This window comes from Stylophora pistillata, chromosome 1 (assembly GCF_964205215.1).
Source record: "Stylophora pistillata chromosome 1, jaStyPist1.2, whole genome shotgun sequence".
Classification (NCBI taxonomy): domain Eukaryota; kingdom Metazoa; phylum Cnidaria; class Anthozoa; order Scleractinia; family Pocilloporidae; genus Stylophora; species Stylophora pistillata.
The window spans coordinates 61,347,839-61,361,710 of record NC_142519.1 but is presented as its reverse complement, the minus strand read 5'-3'; the positions used below and the strand labels follow the sequence as shown (position 1 = coordinate 61,361,710).

The following is a 13,872-nucleotide window of genomic DNA, read 5'->3' as shown; positions in this document are numbered from 1 at the left end:
AAATCTGTTGGAGGAAGGAGTAAACCACCATGAGCAGTCCACATTTGGAAATTTTTCCTCTCTTCCTTGAAATGAAGACTTCAGGGCTGTATTTGAAAATACAATAACATCAGACCAATCTCCAACTTGATTTGTTGCTGAATATAAAATAAAAATAAAAAATAAAAGTGACGACTATACTTCCCGTTGTTAATGAACGCTGACCAGAGCATTGACTCCACTGTTGTTTATCAATTTCCCCAGGTACATGTCATGGGCTTTAATTCATTATTATTTATTTATGACCTTGGGTCCTAGTCTTTGTTCTTTGGCGTCTTGTTTGGGATTACGAGGAATTTAAGAGAGATTAGAACCAAGGATTTCTCCTAACTGATTTATGAAACCACTTTTACAGTTATGTGGAGGAAGTGTTTTGTTATATTAGCTCTAGTGGCTTGTTTTGAACTTCAAGGTAAGCTGGAAACAATGGCGTTATCTACAAATATTGGCCAACGATTCCGATCATCTTGGTTAAACACTGGAATTTCTTAGATGTGACTCAAGAGCGTTTAGCGCCTCTGATTTGGCGGTTAAAAGTCTTAGTGAGTTATTATCATTTCATGTAGAAGGAAATTACTACAAAATCAAATTCTTTACTTTTGATCTTTTAGTCTCAGGGTGTAGAAGACAAGAGAACATCTACTTAAAGAATATGCTACAAAAAGCAACCTGTTGTTGTCTCTAAAATATAGTCGAGTCCACTGGTAAATCACTCCGGGTTTTAATGGCCCAAGTCTCTTGACGTTATTTTTGTGCTCTAAGTTTGACAAACATGGAAAACGGATTCGGCTAATAAACGTATGTAAAGAAGTTTAGATTAGGGGAATCTACGAGAAGTCTTCATCGCAAACTTATCGGCAATTTAGGCCATTAATATTATATAAATAATGGCGATCTTTCATTTTCTCTTTTTCTCCTTGAAATTTGTAGTAATAAAGGGAACATTCCACATAAAACCGAAAAGTCATAAGGCCAAATGGACAGATGACAGAGAGTGTGAGTATCTGAAAGCGAATGCTAGCATATAAACATAATTGAAAATACAGTATGTTGTTGTTATATTGTCAGTTTGGGGAAAGTGTTTTAAAAATGACATCAAGGTGGTATTTGAAGTGTCAAGAATATCCCTACAAAATGAAGAGCGCTTAAAAATGCATCAGTGTTAACTTTGTTTCATGATTAAGCCATTTTTATTGTTTCACTTTTAATAGATACAAAATTGACGACAGATCTTTTCTCTTCAAGCCTCGCGTTTCTAGCAATTATAGAAATAGACCGCAACCATTTTTACAATTTTTATCCAATACTTGATTTTCAATAGTTAAAAGTAAAGAATAACATTATCTGTTCAAGTTGTTAAACTAAAACTAAGATAATGGAAACCGCAATAAATCTTTTCTCTTTCATCGCAGTTCTTATTTACGTCACTGAGCAATTAAAAGTACGTAAGGAAATTAGATTTAGGTTACATTGGCTACCCAAGGTACTCGACAACTTTAATTTTAAATATGCTTTTTACAATTTTTTTCCCGCAGCTAAACAAGTGAAACGGGACACAGTTCCTTCGACAAACGGTAGGAATTTATGACATCATTTTACATCAGCTAGTGTTGATAAAAAACATGATGGACTCCTGTGGCGCCTATAGTCGATAATGTCGAAACATTTTCATCAGTTGCCTTTTTAACTTGCTACCCGTAATCAAATCATAATTAGGGACTTTAAGCAGTCAGGACGGCAACGCCAGGGAAGACGTCGATTAAAAAATGAGTTTCTACTTTTAGTTAGAGTTTCCAAAATGGCTGCATGTGTTTACCGTCTCATAGGGCGCCAGACCTCGAACTCAATATAACGCATAAAAGTAGCATTGAGTTCCAAATGTTAATTAAAATAATTTGCCGCCGCGGTTTCGCTTCGCAGACGACGCAAATTTTGGTGATTTCACGTTGTTGTTTCGCAAAGGACGGCTAAGAAATGTACAAAGTTTTAAAACGCACGTGCTAGGCTATTGTTCTGCCAATTAGATCTATTGTTTTTCCACGTTCTCGCTGCCGTAACCGTGGTAGTTTGCTTAAAGTCCCTAGTACGTAGCCCAGCAACGGTTAAGAAACCAAACTTTCTGCAAGTTGCAGTATATTTGAAAACGATGTGTATTTTAGAATGACTTCGCGCAACCTTGATAAAGCTTTAAACGTATAACTTAGATGGTATGAAGCCTGCAATCGTTAAGGTCAAAGAAAATTTGGATTAAGCATGCGTTAAAATGCTGTCACTCAAAAGGAGCGAATTTAGTTGGAAGCCATGATAATGAGATGAGAGAAGAATAAAAACAAAAATTTTTTTTTGGATTTTTTTGGATGAAATATACAATGATTTATCAACATGGAAATACAGTTGTAATCTGCATTGCAATTTTTCACGTGACGCGATAAAACAAATTCAAATCGCAGGCTTATAAAGATACTACACGCGACCGGCAAATATCTTTTAAAAATCAAACATTGTACAAGTTTCAATGAAATGATTTTCACCATTTCTGCAGAAAACCGAACAGTCCTCAACATTTTCTTCTTTAGCCCTCCAGAATTTTAGGGTTCTGTCAGACTTTATATTTGTAATATCCACTTTTAGGGTACCCTTCATATGGATCACAGTACACCGCACAGGCTACCACATCTTATAACAGTGCAGGTAAGCTAAGGTCCCCTCTTTGTGACTTTTTTCGATGAATGGATCGGTCATCTATCCCGGGAATTATTACATAATGGCTACAAGAGGTGATTACGAGGTTTGTATCTGTTACAGTGTACAATACTGGACAGACCAGGTCAGCCATGCCATATCCAGCTTCTTCTCCTTCGCCGGCTCCTGCTACTGCCTCTGCATCTTCATCAGCGCCCGCTCCAGCGACAGCAACAGCAGCAGCAGGAGCTTCAGCACAAGGAGCTGTAGCTGCAACAGCCCAAGCAGCAGCACCAGCGCCAGTAGCAGCTCCGGCTGCAGCTGCTCCAGCTCCAGCACCCGCGGCAGCTCCTGCCGCTGCTGCTCCAGCTCCAGCTCCCGCACCAGCTGCTGTAGCTCCAGCTCCTGCCCCAGCTCCTGCTCCGGCTTCCTCTACAACAGCAGAAGCATCAGCTGGCGCCAGAGCATCTGTCCCATACAGTTCATCAGCGTCCGCAGCTTACCAACCTTCATCTCAAAGCTACAGCTACAACTACAACCCAGCACCAGCTCCCTACTACTCTTCGTACCCAGCCCCAGCAGCTTACGCCTACCCAGCTCCAGCCCCTGCTCGGTCTGCAACTGCTTTGATCGCTGCTGCAGGTGAGAAACACGTTAGTGACTATACTAAATTAGCTCGGCCAAAAGAATTCTTTGACCAACCACCGCGAGAAATTATTAGGTTTCCATTATGAAAATAAAAAAATTTACATAGCTACAGAATAAAGATACTAGGTTTCCAACCCTTCTTTTTTCGGGCTTTCGGCCCAATTTGTGCCAAAGTTTAATCCACCAGTTAATTCAGTGAATAGAACGGTAATTTTTTTAATCGATAGATTTTGCTCTCGATTGGTCATTAATTGACCGTTGTCAATCGATATGAATCAATTAATAGCCATCATGTAAAACCGATCGATTTGGGTTGTCGATTCTAATAGATTAGTTATGCCGGTGTCGTACTCATCGTACCAAAACAACGCAAAACCGATTGGAAAATGTGAAATTTTTTTTGTTTTCAGTGGCTCAGGTGGCCAAGTCTACTTCCACCCAAGGTATGTTCGGCTAAACGAACAACACAATCGAAAACAGAAACAGAATGAAACTTTGACGAACTAACTCGCTGAAATAAACAGATAAGCCGAGCTTAGACAAACACATAATTTTTTTTCTAGACAAACACTTGTTAGTCAAGAACAATTCTTACCATCTGACTCCTACGACGTGAAAGGCAAAACTGACGCAACTCCAATTTCTCCAATTTCCATTTGGAGAGATTTGAAGTGGATGTTCTAATAATCGTGCAGCATATGATAAGTGAGACGGTTTGAAAAAAATAGCAGAGATGACATAGAAATCCATAGGAAAAAATCTATTTCAAAATCGTTCTTTTCTGTAAAGTTTAAAGTTTTGCCACCCTATTGTTAGGCCATATTTCACAGGTAGTCACCTATGTCGTGTCATGATTCTCAAGCGGGTTGATCCCATCCTTTCTGACCGAACCTAGTTTAGTGACAAGGAAACGTCGGCGACGTTGGTAGATTTTAGTTGTCCGGCTCACAGGAACAAAGATAAATTTGCAGAATCGAGTAAAATTACGAACTGAAAATTTTAGCAGAACGATCATTTTCTTTTCGGAGTGTGATGGTGAACTCCCTTTAACCCTTGTAAATGAAACATAACCACTGGAGGACAAGAGACAGACCGCTGACATCCTGGACCATTCTGAATCAGACAGAACAGATCTACATTAACAATGACAATACGTCACTTTTAGTAGAGTGTCATTAATTTTGTTTAATGATACCTTAGCTGTTGTCATTTTTTCTGTCTATATTTCTATTTTGCTTTCTCTAACGAGATATGACGTCACGGCTTCATTGCAAATGTCGCAGATTGCGGGACTTAAATATTTGACTTCTTTGTTTTCTTGCAGGTTCGAACAAGGCCCAAAGTATGTGTACTTTACCTGTTGATTTTCTCATTTTTTCTCTTCTATACGTATTTAGCAAAGTTCTTATCCCAATAATTGTCTGTACTTTTTCTTTTTCTTTGATAGCGAGAAGCGATTTGGCAGGTATGTTAGCTTATATCGGATAAACATTCTGAATCGCACAAGAATGAATATTTGTCATTCGCTTTCATGGTAACCTGTGAAAGAGACCTAACTTAAATAACTTCTAGGCTGTAACTTGAAATTTCTCTCGCCTGGTGCTATGCCTTTTCCGAGTGAATTATTTGAGAGAATACTGCTGCTAAATAATTAAACGGAAAATGGACTTTTCAGGGGTAAACGAGAATTCCACGATTTTCTTTCAGCAGAAATGTAACTGAGTAACAATTGTCTTTATTCATGGGAGAATAAGTTCTTTTCAATATTACCTTCTCCAACAGGTGTTTGTCTTGACGATGAAAGAGCCAACAACTTCTGTCTTAAGGCAAGGAATCCATGTTTCTGTGAAGAAAACCACCACTTCATGTACAACTACTGTAAAGATTCATGCAATTGGTGTGATTCATCTGAGAACATTGGTGAGTTCTAACACTGTTAGACGTAGTTATTTTGGAAAAGCGCTGTATTTTTCCCAAGTTCCAAAATAGATCAAATTAATGATAACAAATGAAAAAGTGTTGTTCCACCAGAGAAACCTCAACGACTTGCGACATTCCCATATGGCTCTCTGATTGACAATTTTTGTAGACGAGTCTTTACTTTTTCTTTGAACAGGACACAGATTTTGGAGAATAGTAAACGAAGCCAAACTGCCAAGATCTTGGGTATTAAACAAGGTCCAGTTCTTCGCGGACAAACACGACAGGAAATCTTTGGACACACCAGATCCAAAAAAGGCGTTTGCCAGTTCAAGCTACCTAGGATATGAACCCGGCAGTGCTTTCGACAACAGGAGCAGCACTTACTGGCTTCCCAATGGCTGGTACAGTCGAGGGCCAGGTGAAGATTTCATTGGATATGAGTTCCCTCAGCCTGTTGCTATCAATTCCGTTCGCATTGTACACCAATCTGGACAAGGGAATGTCGTGTCCAAGAAAATGTACGTTGAGGCAGCCGATGCTTATGCTGGACCTTATGTTACCAAATGGATCATCGAGAATACAAAGAGCAAAAGCTCCAAGAGATTTAATAACAAAAGTAAGTATAGACGAATAAGAGAGATGTTAAGTGTGGTGCTCTTACGTTAAAGAAAGAATGGTTCCCACAAGTGCTTGCCAAAATGATTTCCGTGGATAGGTAGTTTGTTTCTGTGCGCTTAAAGGATCCGTAGAAGCAGGTAACACCCCAAACAACATAATGCATTCCCGAACGTCGGCCGAACGTCATTGTAGGGCCTCAAAATGAAAGATCTGGCGGGTGCTTTAAAGGAGGAACGCGAGATGGTGCTTTTACAATAAGCGGTAGCCTTCCAAAAAGGTACTGCGCTTAACTCGATATCTCAGCAATCTGCAGAATTACGAATGTAACGACCCTTGGAAGTAAGTGATCGGGCAGAATCGGACCTGAAAGCCTGTTGATAAATCTATTCCGTTCTTTTATTTCTAAAGTGTGTCCTCTGTTTTGGAGACGATTCTCAACAGACCAGGGAGTGTACTGTTTCAGGCTGATGACTGATTTTAACACATGGCACGCAGCTAGAGACAAATGCGCTGAATATGGTGCTGACCTTGCCTCCATCAAGGGTGAGGAGGAAGCTGACTTTGTCAAGAACCAAGTTCAGCTTTGCGGGTAAGATTGAGCTTCCTTTGGTTAGTTATTGTAAATTTTCATCGCATCAATGAATACGCGAGATTCCACTCTCTAGGTGTATATGGCTATTGGTGAAAAGGCGTGGAAAACGAGTTTCCCTTTATCCGTTCCCTTCAAAATTAAAGAGGTACATCACCAGAGAATATAGTACTGAATGTTTCAGCAATTGAACATTATAACAAATCTGGGAATAGACTATTAAGCTTGGCTGCACTCTTTGATCAGTCTAAGAAAATAAGTATCACATTTTCAACCAATCAAATGCAAAACCAAAAAGAAATTTGACCTCATCAACTGCGTCTTCCAGTTCTTGAGGCGGAGTGCTTCTTTTACTCTTTTTAGTATTTCGCTTTTTTCTGATTAGCATTTGTCGTTAATATAGGATAACTTGGTTCAAAATGTAAATTGACCACCGTAAAGATCTTCTGAACCTGACGTTTCGAGCATTAGCCCTTAGTCTATCGCCCTTACCAACAGCCCGCGCTCGAAAAGTCAGCCTTAGAAACTACTTACAGAACCAACTCAATTAGTAAACCAAATACACCACTTTCATAAATGGCTGCCGGATTGATATTCTGCGAGGATCGTGCATCATACGTATGATATTCTTTTGTTTAAATTCATATTAGCCTCACTAGCCTCGCTTGAGATAATGCATTCTTTTGAATTTTGAACTGGAGAACGAGACAAGAAAGGCTAATTTAAATTTAAACAAAAGAATATCAATCCGGCAGCCATTTTTGAAAGTGGTCAATTGTATATACTAAATCAGTGGATAGCATTGAAGGCGCGCTCTGATTGGCTAGTCAAACTCCGAATATCCTTTGCTATTTACCTCCGAGCAACTCGAGAATAAATGGCGTCCAAGTTTGCATCCGTGACAAGCGAAGAAATCACTCAAATTAATTTTTGGTGGTGTATATTATCTCCCTGTTTTAGTATATACTAAAACAACTATTCAACGAAGTGGAGGTGGTTAGCGGTGGATATTTACCCTACCGCTTCGCGGCTCGGTAAATATCCACCACTAACCACCTCCACTTCGGTGAATAGTTGTTAACTATCCTGTTATACAAATGAATAAAGGGGGTAAGTTTCTAAAGAAACTGTGTTGCTGCGTCGGTGAGGATAACAAGGTAATCGGGTAATATCAACTAAGTTGAAATTGCAAATTGGCCACCGTTAAGAGTTAAAAAGCTGACGTTTCGAGTGTTAGCCCTCCGTCAAGATAAATGAATAAAAAGGGCAAGTTTCTAAAGAAACTGTGGTGCTGCGTCGGCGGGAGCAACAAGGTAGTTTTGGTTTTTGCAGCTGAGCTGATAATGTAAATTGGCCACCGTAAAAAGTTTCAAAGCTGACGTCTCGAGCGTTAGACCTTCGCCATCGCTCTGACGAAGGGCTAACGCTCGAAACGTCAGCTTTTTAACTCTTTACGGTGGCCAATTTACAATTTCAACTTAGTTGATATTACCTAATATCCTGTTATACCACCGTAAAGATCTTCAAAGCTGACGATTCGAACGTTAGCCCTTCGTCAGAGCGATGGCGAAGGGCTAACGCTCGAAACGTCAGCTTTAAAGATCTTTACGGTGGCCAATTTACATTATCAGCTCAGCTGAAAAAACCAAAATTACCTTGTTACTCGCGCCAACGCTGCACCGCAGTTTCTTTAGAAACTTACCCTTTTTATTTATTTATCTTGTTATACCCCCTCCCCCCAGATGTAGCGCCATACTTCCCCAGAAACTAAACCCCTTTATTTGTTATTACTTTACATCTGACTTTACCATACTCGGTAAAATATCGTAAATCAAACACTTCTCTTGTCTTTCAGCTTCACCTGGATCGGTTTGAACGACATGAAAAATGAGAGCGACTTTATGTGGAGTGACGGAAGCAACATGACCTACAAGTCCATGAGTCCGCAAATGGATTACGTCAGGGACGAGCGGGCGGACCAAGAAATGGATTGCGTGGCTACCGATCAGAACGGACAATGGACAACTTTCCACTGTGATGATAAGTTCTACTTCCTCTGCAAAAAGAAGCTAAGTAAGTAACATATTTCGCCCGGTGAATAATGTTAGAAAAAGGTTTTGTTGGGATTAATTTGCACGATGCGAATATCTATCAGTCAGGGGATCAAATTGGAAAATTGGAAACACAGCGATTGGTTTACTCTCTTCCTCTAGTATGGTGGTTCATCGTCGTCATTAGTCAAATTTATAAAACTGAGACCTTTGGAGATGTTTTTGTTTGTTTCTCCCTGGACAAAGATCTATCAGATTTCTCTTAATATCTTGATGATTGAGTTTTTCATGGCAGTAAGGCCGCTGAAAGTCAAGAATCATCTCTAACAACTTCAAGGAACAAGTTGTTATTAGCTGACGTTAAAAACATTCAAATTTAAAATTCTGACGTAAAACTTTGAGCGAGAAACAAACGAAGGGGAACAGTCAAAATTGTTTCCTCACAGCATAGCATGCTGCAACTATTAGAATGAAATGGTAAGTATCAACAGTTTCGCTCAGAAATTAGCGAATTTTTTCTTCCCCCTCATCAGCGGGCGAAGATGACGAAGAAGACGACGAAGATGAAGATGAAGATGAAGAAGATGAAGATACTTTGGGTGCTCATCATCACAAGAAGCACCACAAAGCTCATCTGAAATATCGTCATCACGCCCTGAAAAAGAATAAGGTGAAGAACCGCATCACAAAACACAGCAAAAAAGTCACCTTGGGTGAGTAAAGTTTCTGTTAGTGAGAGGGCTCAAGACCATATCTTGAACATCGAGTATTATATACATGTTTGAATACAGCGATATATGCATGTACAGGTGTAATCACTTCTGTTCGACTCGAGCAAATTTATCCTTAGGGAAACATGCAGTCAGAAAAGTGTTTCGAAGTCAACATATTTATTAACTTAACTAACTTCCTACCAACCGAGTGCGAGGGCCGTACAGGGGAATATAGGGTCGAGGTGGTGGCAGCACGGACCGAGTGCGATGAAGTCCATACATAAACGAAAGGCAGTCAATATTCCCCAGTATGGCTCTAGCAAGCGACGTCAGTGAGTAGTTCATTATATGGCACTCGGACAAAACTTGTCAATTTTGAATTGGCTGGCTTTTACGAGAAAAAAATGCACAAATATGATCGTTTGCATGGAAATAATGACTCTGTCAGAACCAATCAAGACGCTACCTAAGGATTACCTTGCCATAAGATAAACTACAATGTTACAAATTTTACCTAGTATAGTACAAGAAAATATCTTGATCCTGGATTTTCACACAGACATACTTTATTATTTAAGCATCACTTTGTATGGAAAATGTCGTATATTTTGGAAATATCTGGGCTACAGTCAATGGGCTGCACAAAACATTTTCATACAGTAACTGAGACCATGGCCCTTCTTTCGTAGCTGAGGAACTGAAGGAAGCAAAATCAAACAACACCGAGGATGAACAGGAAGAAGAAACAGCTGACGAGGACGCCATCCGTGAGGCAGTGAAGGCTCAGAAGAACTCCAAAGAACACTCAGACGAAGATGAAGACGATGACGACGAAGAAGACGAAGATTCTGGCTCTGGTTCTGGCCGATCTGCCAGCAGTATCCCAGACAAGCCCAACAAAAGATCGTCCCATAAAAAGATTTGGGAATTTTAGGGCTCTTTTGAATTTCACGGATATCCGCACAGCGCAGCAAAAATCGGAGACAGTTGCTGGCGTAGAATTCTTAAGAATTTACAAGATTATTCACGGAAATTTAATTGCGCACAAGTCGTATTTTCGAGCGTAATCGTTTTGTTCGATCAGCTAAAACCGATGTTCTGTTATCTGGAATTATTTATTGATGAATTGCATGAGAGGGTAACAGGGTTTTTCGAGGAGGAAACCGGGAAAAGGCAGAGAACAGAATGTAAATTATCATTCATCAAAATCATTGATGCGAGGCTGTGGTAAAGGATCAATGATTTTAATTAAGAGCTGCTTATGGAAAGCGTCCTATACTTTCATCAGGCAATTTATCCTCACAAAACCCTCTCTTTATGCACGTCATGATTTAATTTAACTTGATTAATTTTTAGTTCTTTTTTGCAGAAACGTCCTTCTAGCGCAAAAGGAGGAAAGATACATTATCTACGAATGAATTAGCCTTCCTTTAAAAAAGGCCACAAAGCCAGAAAATGCATGATTTAAATCTGATTTTTCCTTGGTTTGACGCCAATTTGGAGTATGTAGTATTTCGCGTTTATAATGATCACATTTTCCTGTAAATGCGGAAAATTGCATTTTGTGGCATCACACGAAGAAGCATTTAAGTTAGTTGTGCATTCTTAGGGGAAATGCCTCTGTGATTTCATATCTAACGCGCGTTCAATGACTTTTTTGTTTTTCATTTTCAAATAGTAACGCTTCCAAATTCTTGTCGTTCAAAATCGAGTATTTTTCAATTTAGCTTTACTCCTACAGTAGAATAAGCTTAGAAAAAAAATTTCAAATAGAGCGATTGATGGTGGCTAATATGTTCAGTATGTTACACCAAGGTTCTTATATATCGACAGAGAAAGCTTACGAAGGTTGGTTGTAAATTACAGTAATGGTCTTGAAAAGTTAATTAAAAGTTTCATTACAAAATATATCCTACATGGTTGTCGTAGGTTGACTTAGCAAGACTACAATTAAACGCTGTTAGTTCCTGTGAAGTACGGAGAAAAAATTAATCAATCATCTGGACGGTGAGGTATAGATTGAAGACCAAATTGAATCACCTAGTAATCAAGTAACCAATAGAAGTTTTGCTGTTTTCTTTAAACGAGAGGCGACTTGGAGCAACGCTGCAGGGAATGCTGGTCCATCGCAGGTTCCCCGTGACCAGTTCATAATCACAATCTCGCATCTCGTCCCATTCTTGCTCTAAGTTCCTATATCCCGCCCCTCGCATAAACCCAATCCTGGATCCCGAAAACCCACTGGGGACCCTCGTAACAGGTCATTTTTCAAAACTTTTCACCAGTTTGTGTCTCATCTCGCACTGCAACTGCTCGTTCAAGGCAAGCTCGGTGACAAAAACACACAGGTTCCACAATCCTTAACAGAATCTAATTTGTTGCAAAATTTCCATCATTACTGCAACGTTCCACAGTGCAACCTCACACCCCCCCCCTTCCCACTGGGTTTTTTTAGTGTCATACTCAAATGCCTCATTAAAACATTGGATAAGGGTTGGGAGGGGAGTGGTGGGGTAAGGAGGCGCATGTTTCAGGTTGACCTGGGATTTATGAGGCTCAAAATCATTTATATCTCGACAAGTGTGTCCGTTTAGACCTGGACCCTATGGTTATCAAGGACGGAGACCAATCGTTATCCGGGTGATTCAGCAGATAAAGGAGCGAGATAAAGCGTAACGTTCAAGCCACGTTCATGGCCGGCTGGTATTTCGCCAACATTGCATCTCAGATTAATATCCATATCTTTCATGCTGCCTTTCTATTGAAATGTTACGGCGATAGATGGACCTCACATTGCATGACCTGGTGAAAAACAGTCGATGCTAAAACAGGTTATTTAAAAGATACAGAACTGAAAATCTAAAAAAAGCAAGCTTTCGTCTTATTTTCTTGTTTTTATTTATTTCTTTCAGTTGTAACACAAGTTTATTCTATACAGAATTCTTATAATAACAAAATCCCAACAATTAAAAACCAAATTTTTACGAAGCACGTCGATTGTTCAAATCCAATGAACAAACGGGACAAAAGCAACTAGCAAATGATAAACATGTGCTGGAAACTTTTATCCGTTCGTACGCTGGAGGAAGCCTTTTACTCTAAACTACCTGAAAGCTATGGGATTGCATTGAAATCTGTTGCCCTGTTTTGTCACAGGAAGTAGTCTGTTGCATGCAAATTAAGTGTCTGAAAAAATAAAATCGAAGTTTATAGCGTTTCGTAGGGTATCCTATGGGTTGTTGGAGGATTTCGATTTAACTGTTTTTTTCTGCTTATAGATGTCCGTTACTATTTTTGATTGACGAAATCTCAAGTTTGGCTCTGAGCCTCAGAATTCACGCTTTATCGAATGGCCCAACTAGCTGTAGGGTGAAGGAAAACCAGCTGCTAACAGTTCACATCGATAAAAAAAAATCAAGGTAAGAGGCCGTCCCTCTAAAATTAGTTTTGGATCACGACCGTGTTTAGAGATTCCAGCTTGCAGAACTATTCTCTTCATACTCATAAGCGTGAGGTGCGTGTCTCGCACCTCACGCTCACGCACCTCACGCTTTCCTCGCCCGTACTTCGCAATTTCCACGCCCTTCTCTCTCGCTTGCATCCGCCTGCTTAATAAACGCAAAAAATATAGTGCCCTTTGTGCTCACGTAGTCAATCTATGTTGCATCTATCCCTTCTTGATAAAGATATTCCATAAATATGTAAAACACACAAAGCATATTACACGATATTCTCGGAAGATCAGATGCCCTGCGTCTAAAAATTAATTTACAACGGTGGACTAACACAACAAGATAAAATATTGCGTAGGAACCCTTACCTTGCCAGAAAAAAAATTAATTCAGCTGGTGATTCTTGGTGAATTCCACTGTACACAGCAATATTTCATAAGTGTATTATCTGTCTCTTGGTAATGAAACAACCTCAGTTCACGAATAAGAAATATATGGTGTTACAGTGTAGCCCAAAAATATTAACATTACATTAGATCTAGGCGTAGCTAATAAGGCTTAACCATTCCTCACTGTGCAGAATAAAAATCTGTAGCGGCTTCCTAATCTTGTTTAGGCGAAGATATTGAAGTCAAAAGTTATGAGTTCTTCTTAAGAGAATGTCGGCTTAGTTCCCGGGAGATGAGGTAACCAAAACAAACCGTTACGGTTTAATAAACTACGCGCTGTGATTAGTCAGAAGCGTAGCTATTACCCGCACGTGCCGTTTCGATGATGTAATAAAGGCTACAAGGCTGACTGTTTAACGTTTATGTAATCCAGGCTACTCAACTGAATCACTTTATTCCGCTTTATTAAGTTAAGTCAATGAAACGTAGCGCCTTTCAATGATGCGTCTGAGAACTTGAAAACAGTTTCGTGGTGAAACAGGCTTGTTAATTTAAATCATCGTTAGCAAACAAATCTTCCAGTCGACCGTTTTTTGTTTTTTTTTTCGTTCGTTAAAAACTCAAAGAACTCAAAGCCGCCAAGACTGCCAAGTTAGTTCGCCCTAAACTCTTTTCGAACGTTCTTTATGCTCTGGGTTTTATAATAATCTTGCTGATTTCTTGATTTTTCTTTTATATTATATTATTTCCTCATCGCTGACAAATCAA

At 39.5% G+C, this 13,872-nt stretch overlaps 1 protein-coding gene across 2 annotated transcripts; it reads left to right on the top strand.

The window, feature by feature from the left end:
• The first annotated feature begins 292 nt into the window (after positions 1-292).
• On the top strand, positions 293-11,173 carry LOC111337977 (uncharacterized). Of its 2 annotated transcripts, XM_022944379.2 has the most exons (14): positions 293-451; positions 970-1,035; positions 1,575-1,613; positions 2,671-2,730; positions 2,845-3,363; positions 3,780-3,812; positions 4,694-4,711; positions 4,817-4,834; positions 5,152-5,289; positions 5,486-5,908; positions 6,319-6,499; positions 8,355-8,572; positions 9,084-9,263; positions 9,953-11,173. In XM_022944379.2, the coding sequence occupies exons 1-14, from the start codon at positions 397-399 to the stop codon at positions 10,195-10,197; spliced, it is 2,193 nt and encodes a 730-aa protein (XP_022800114.2). In that variant the 5' UTR covers positions 293-396; the 3' UTR covers positions 10,198-11,173. The 2 variants fall into 2 exon arrangements, with proteins under 2 accessions (XP_022800114.2, XP_022800115.2); XM_022944380.2 differs by lacking the exon at positions 3,780-3,812.
• The last annotated feature ends 2,699 nt before the right edge of the window (positions 11,174-13,872 follow it).

Coding starts and splice junctions, on each gene's coding strand:
- LOC111337977 (XM_022944379.2), top strand. CDS start 397: ATGTGGAGGAAGTGTTTTGTTATATTAGCTCTAGTGGCTTGTTTTGAA. Junction 3,364..3,779: donor TGCTTTGATCGCTGCTGCAG/GTGAGAAACACG, acceptor TTTTGTTTTCAG/TGGCTCAGGTGGCCAAGTCT. Junction 5,290..5,485: donor TGATTCATCTGAGAACATTG/GTGAGTTCTAAC, acceptor TTCTTTGAACAG/GACACAGATTTTGGAGAATA.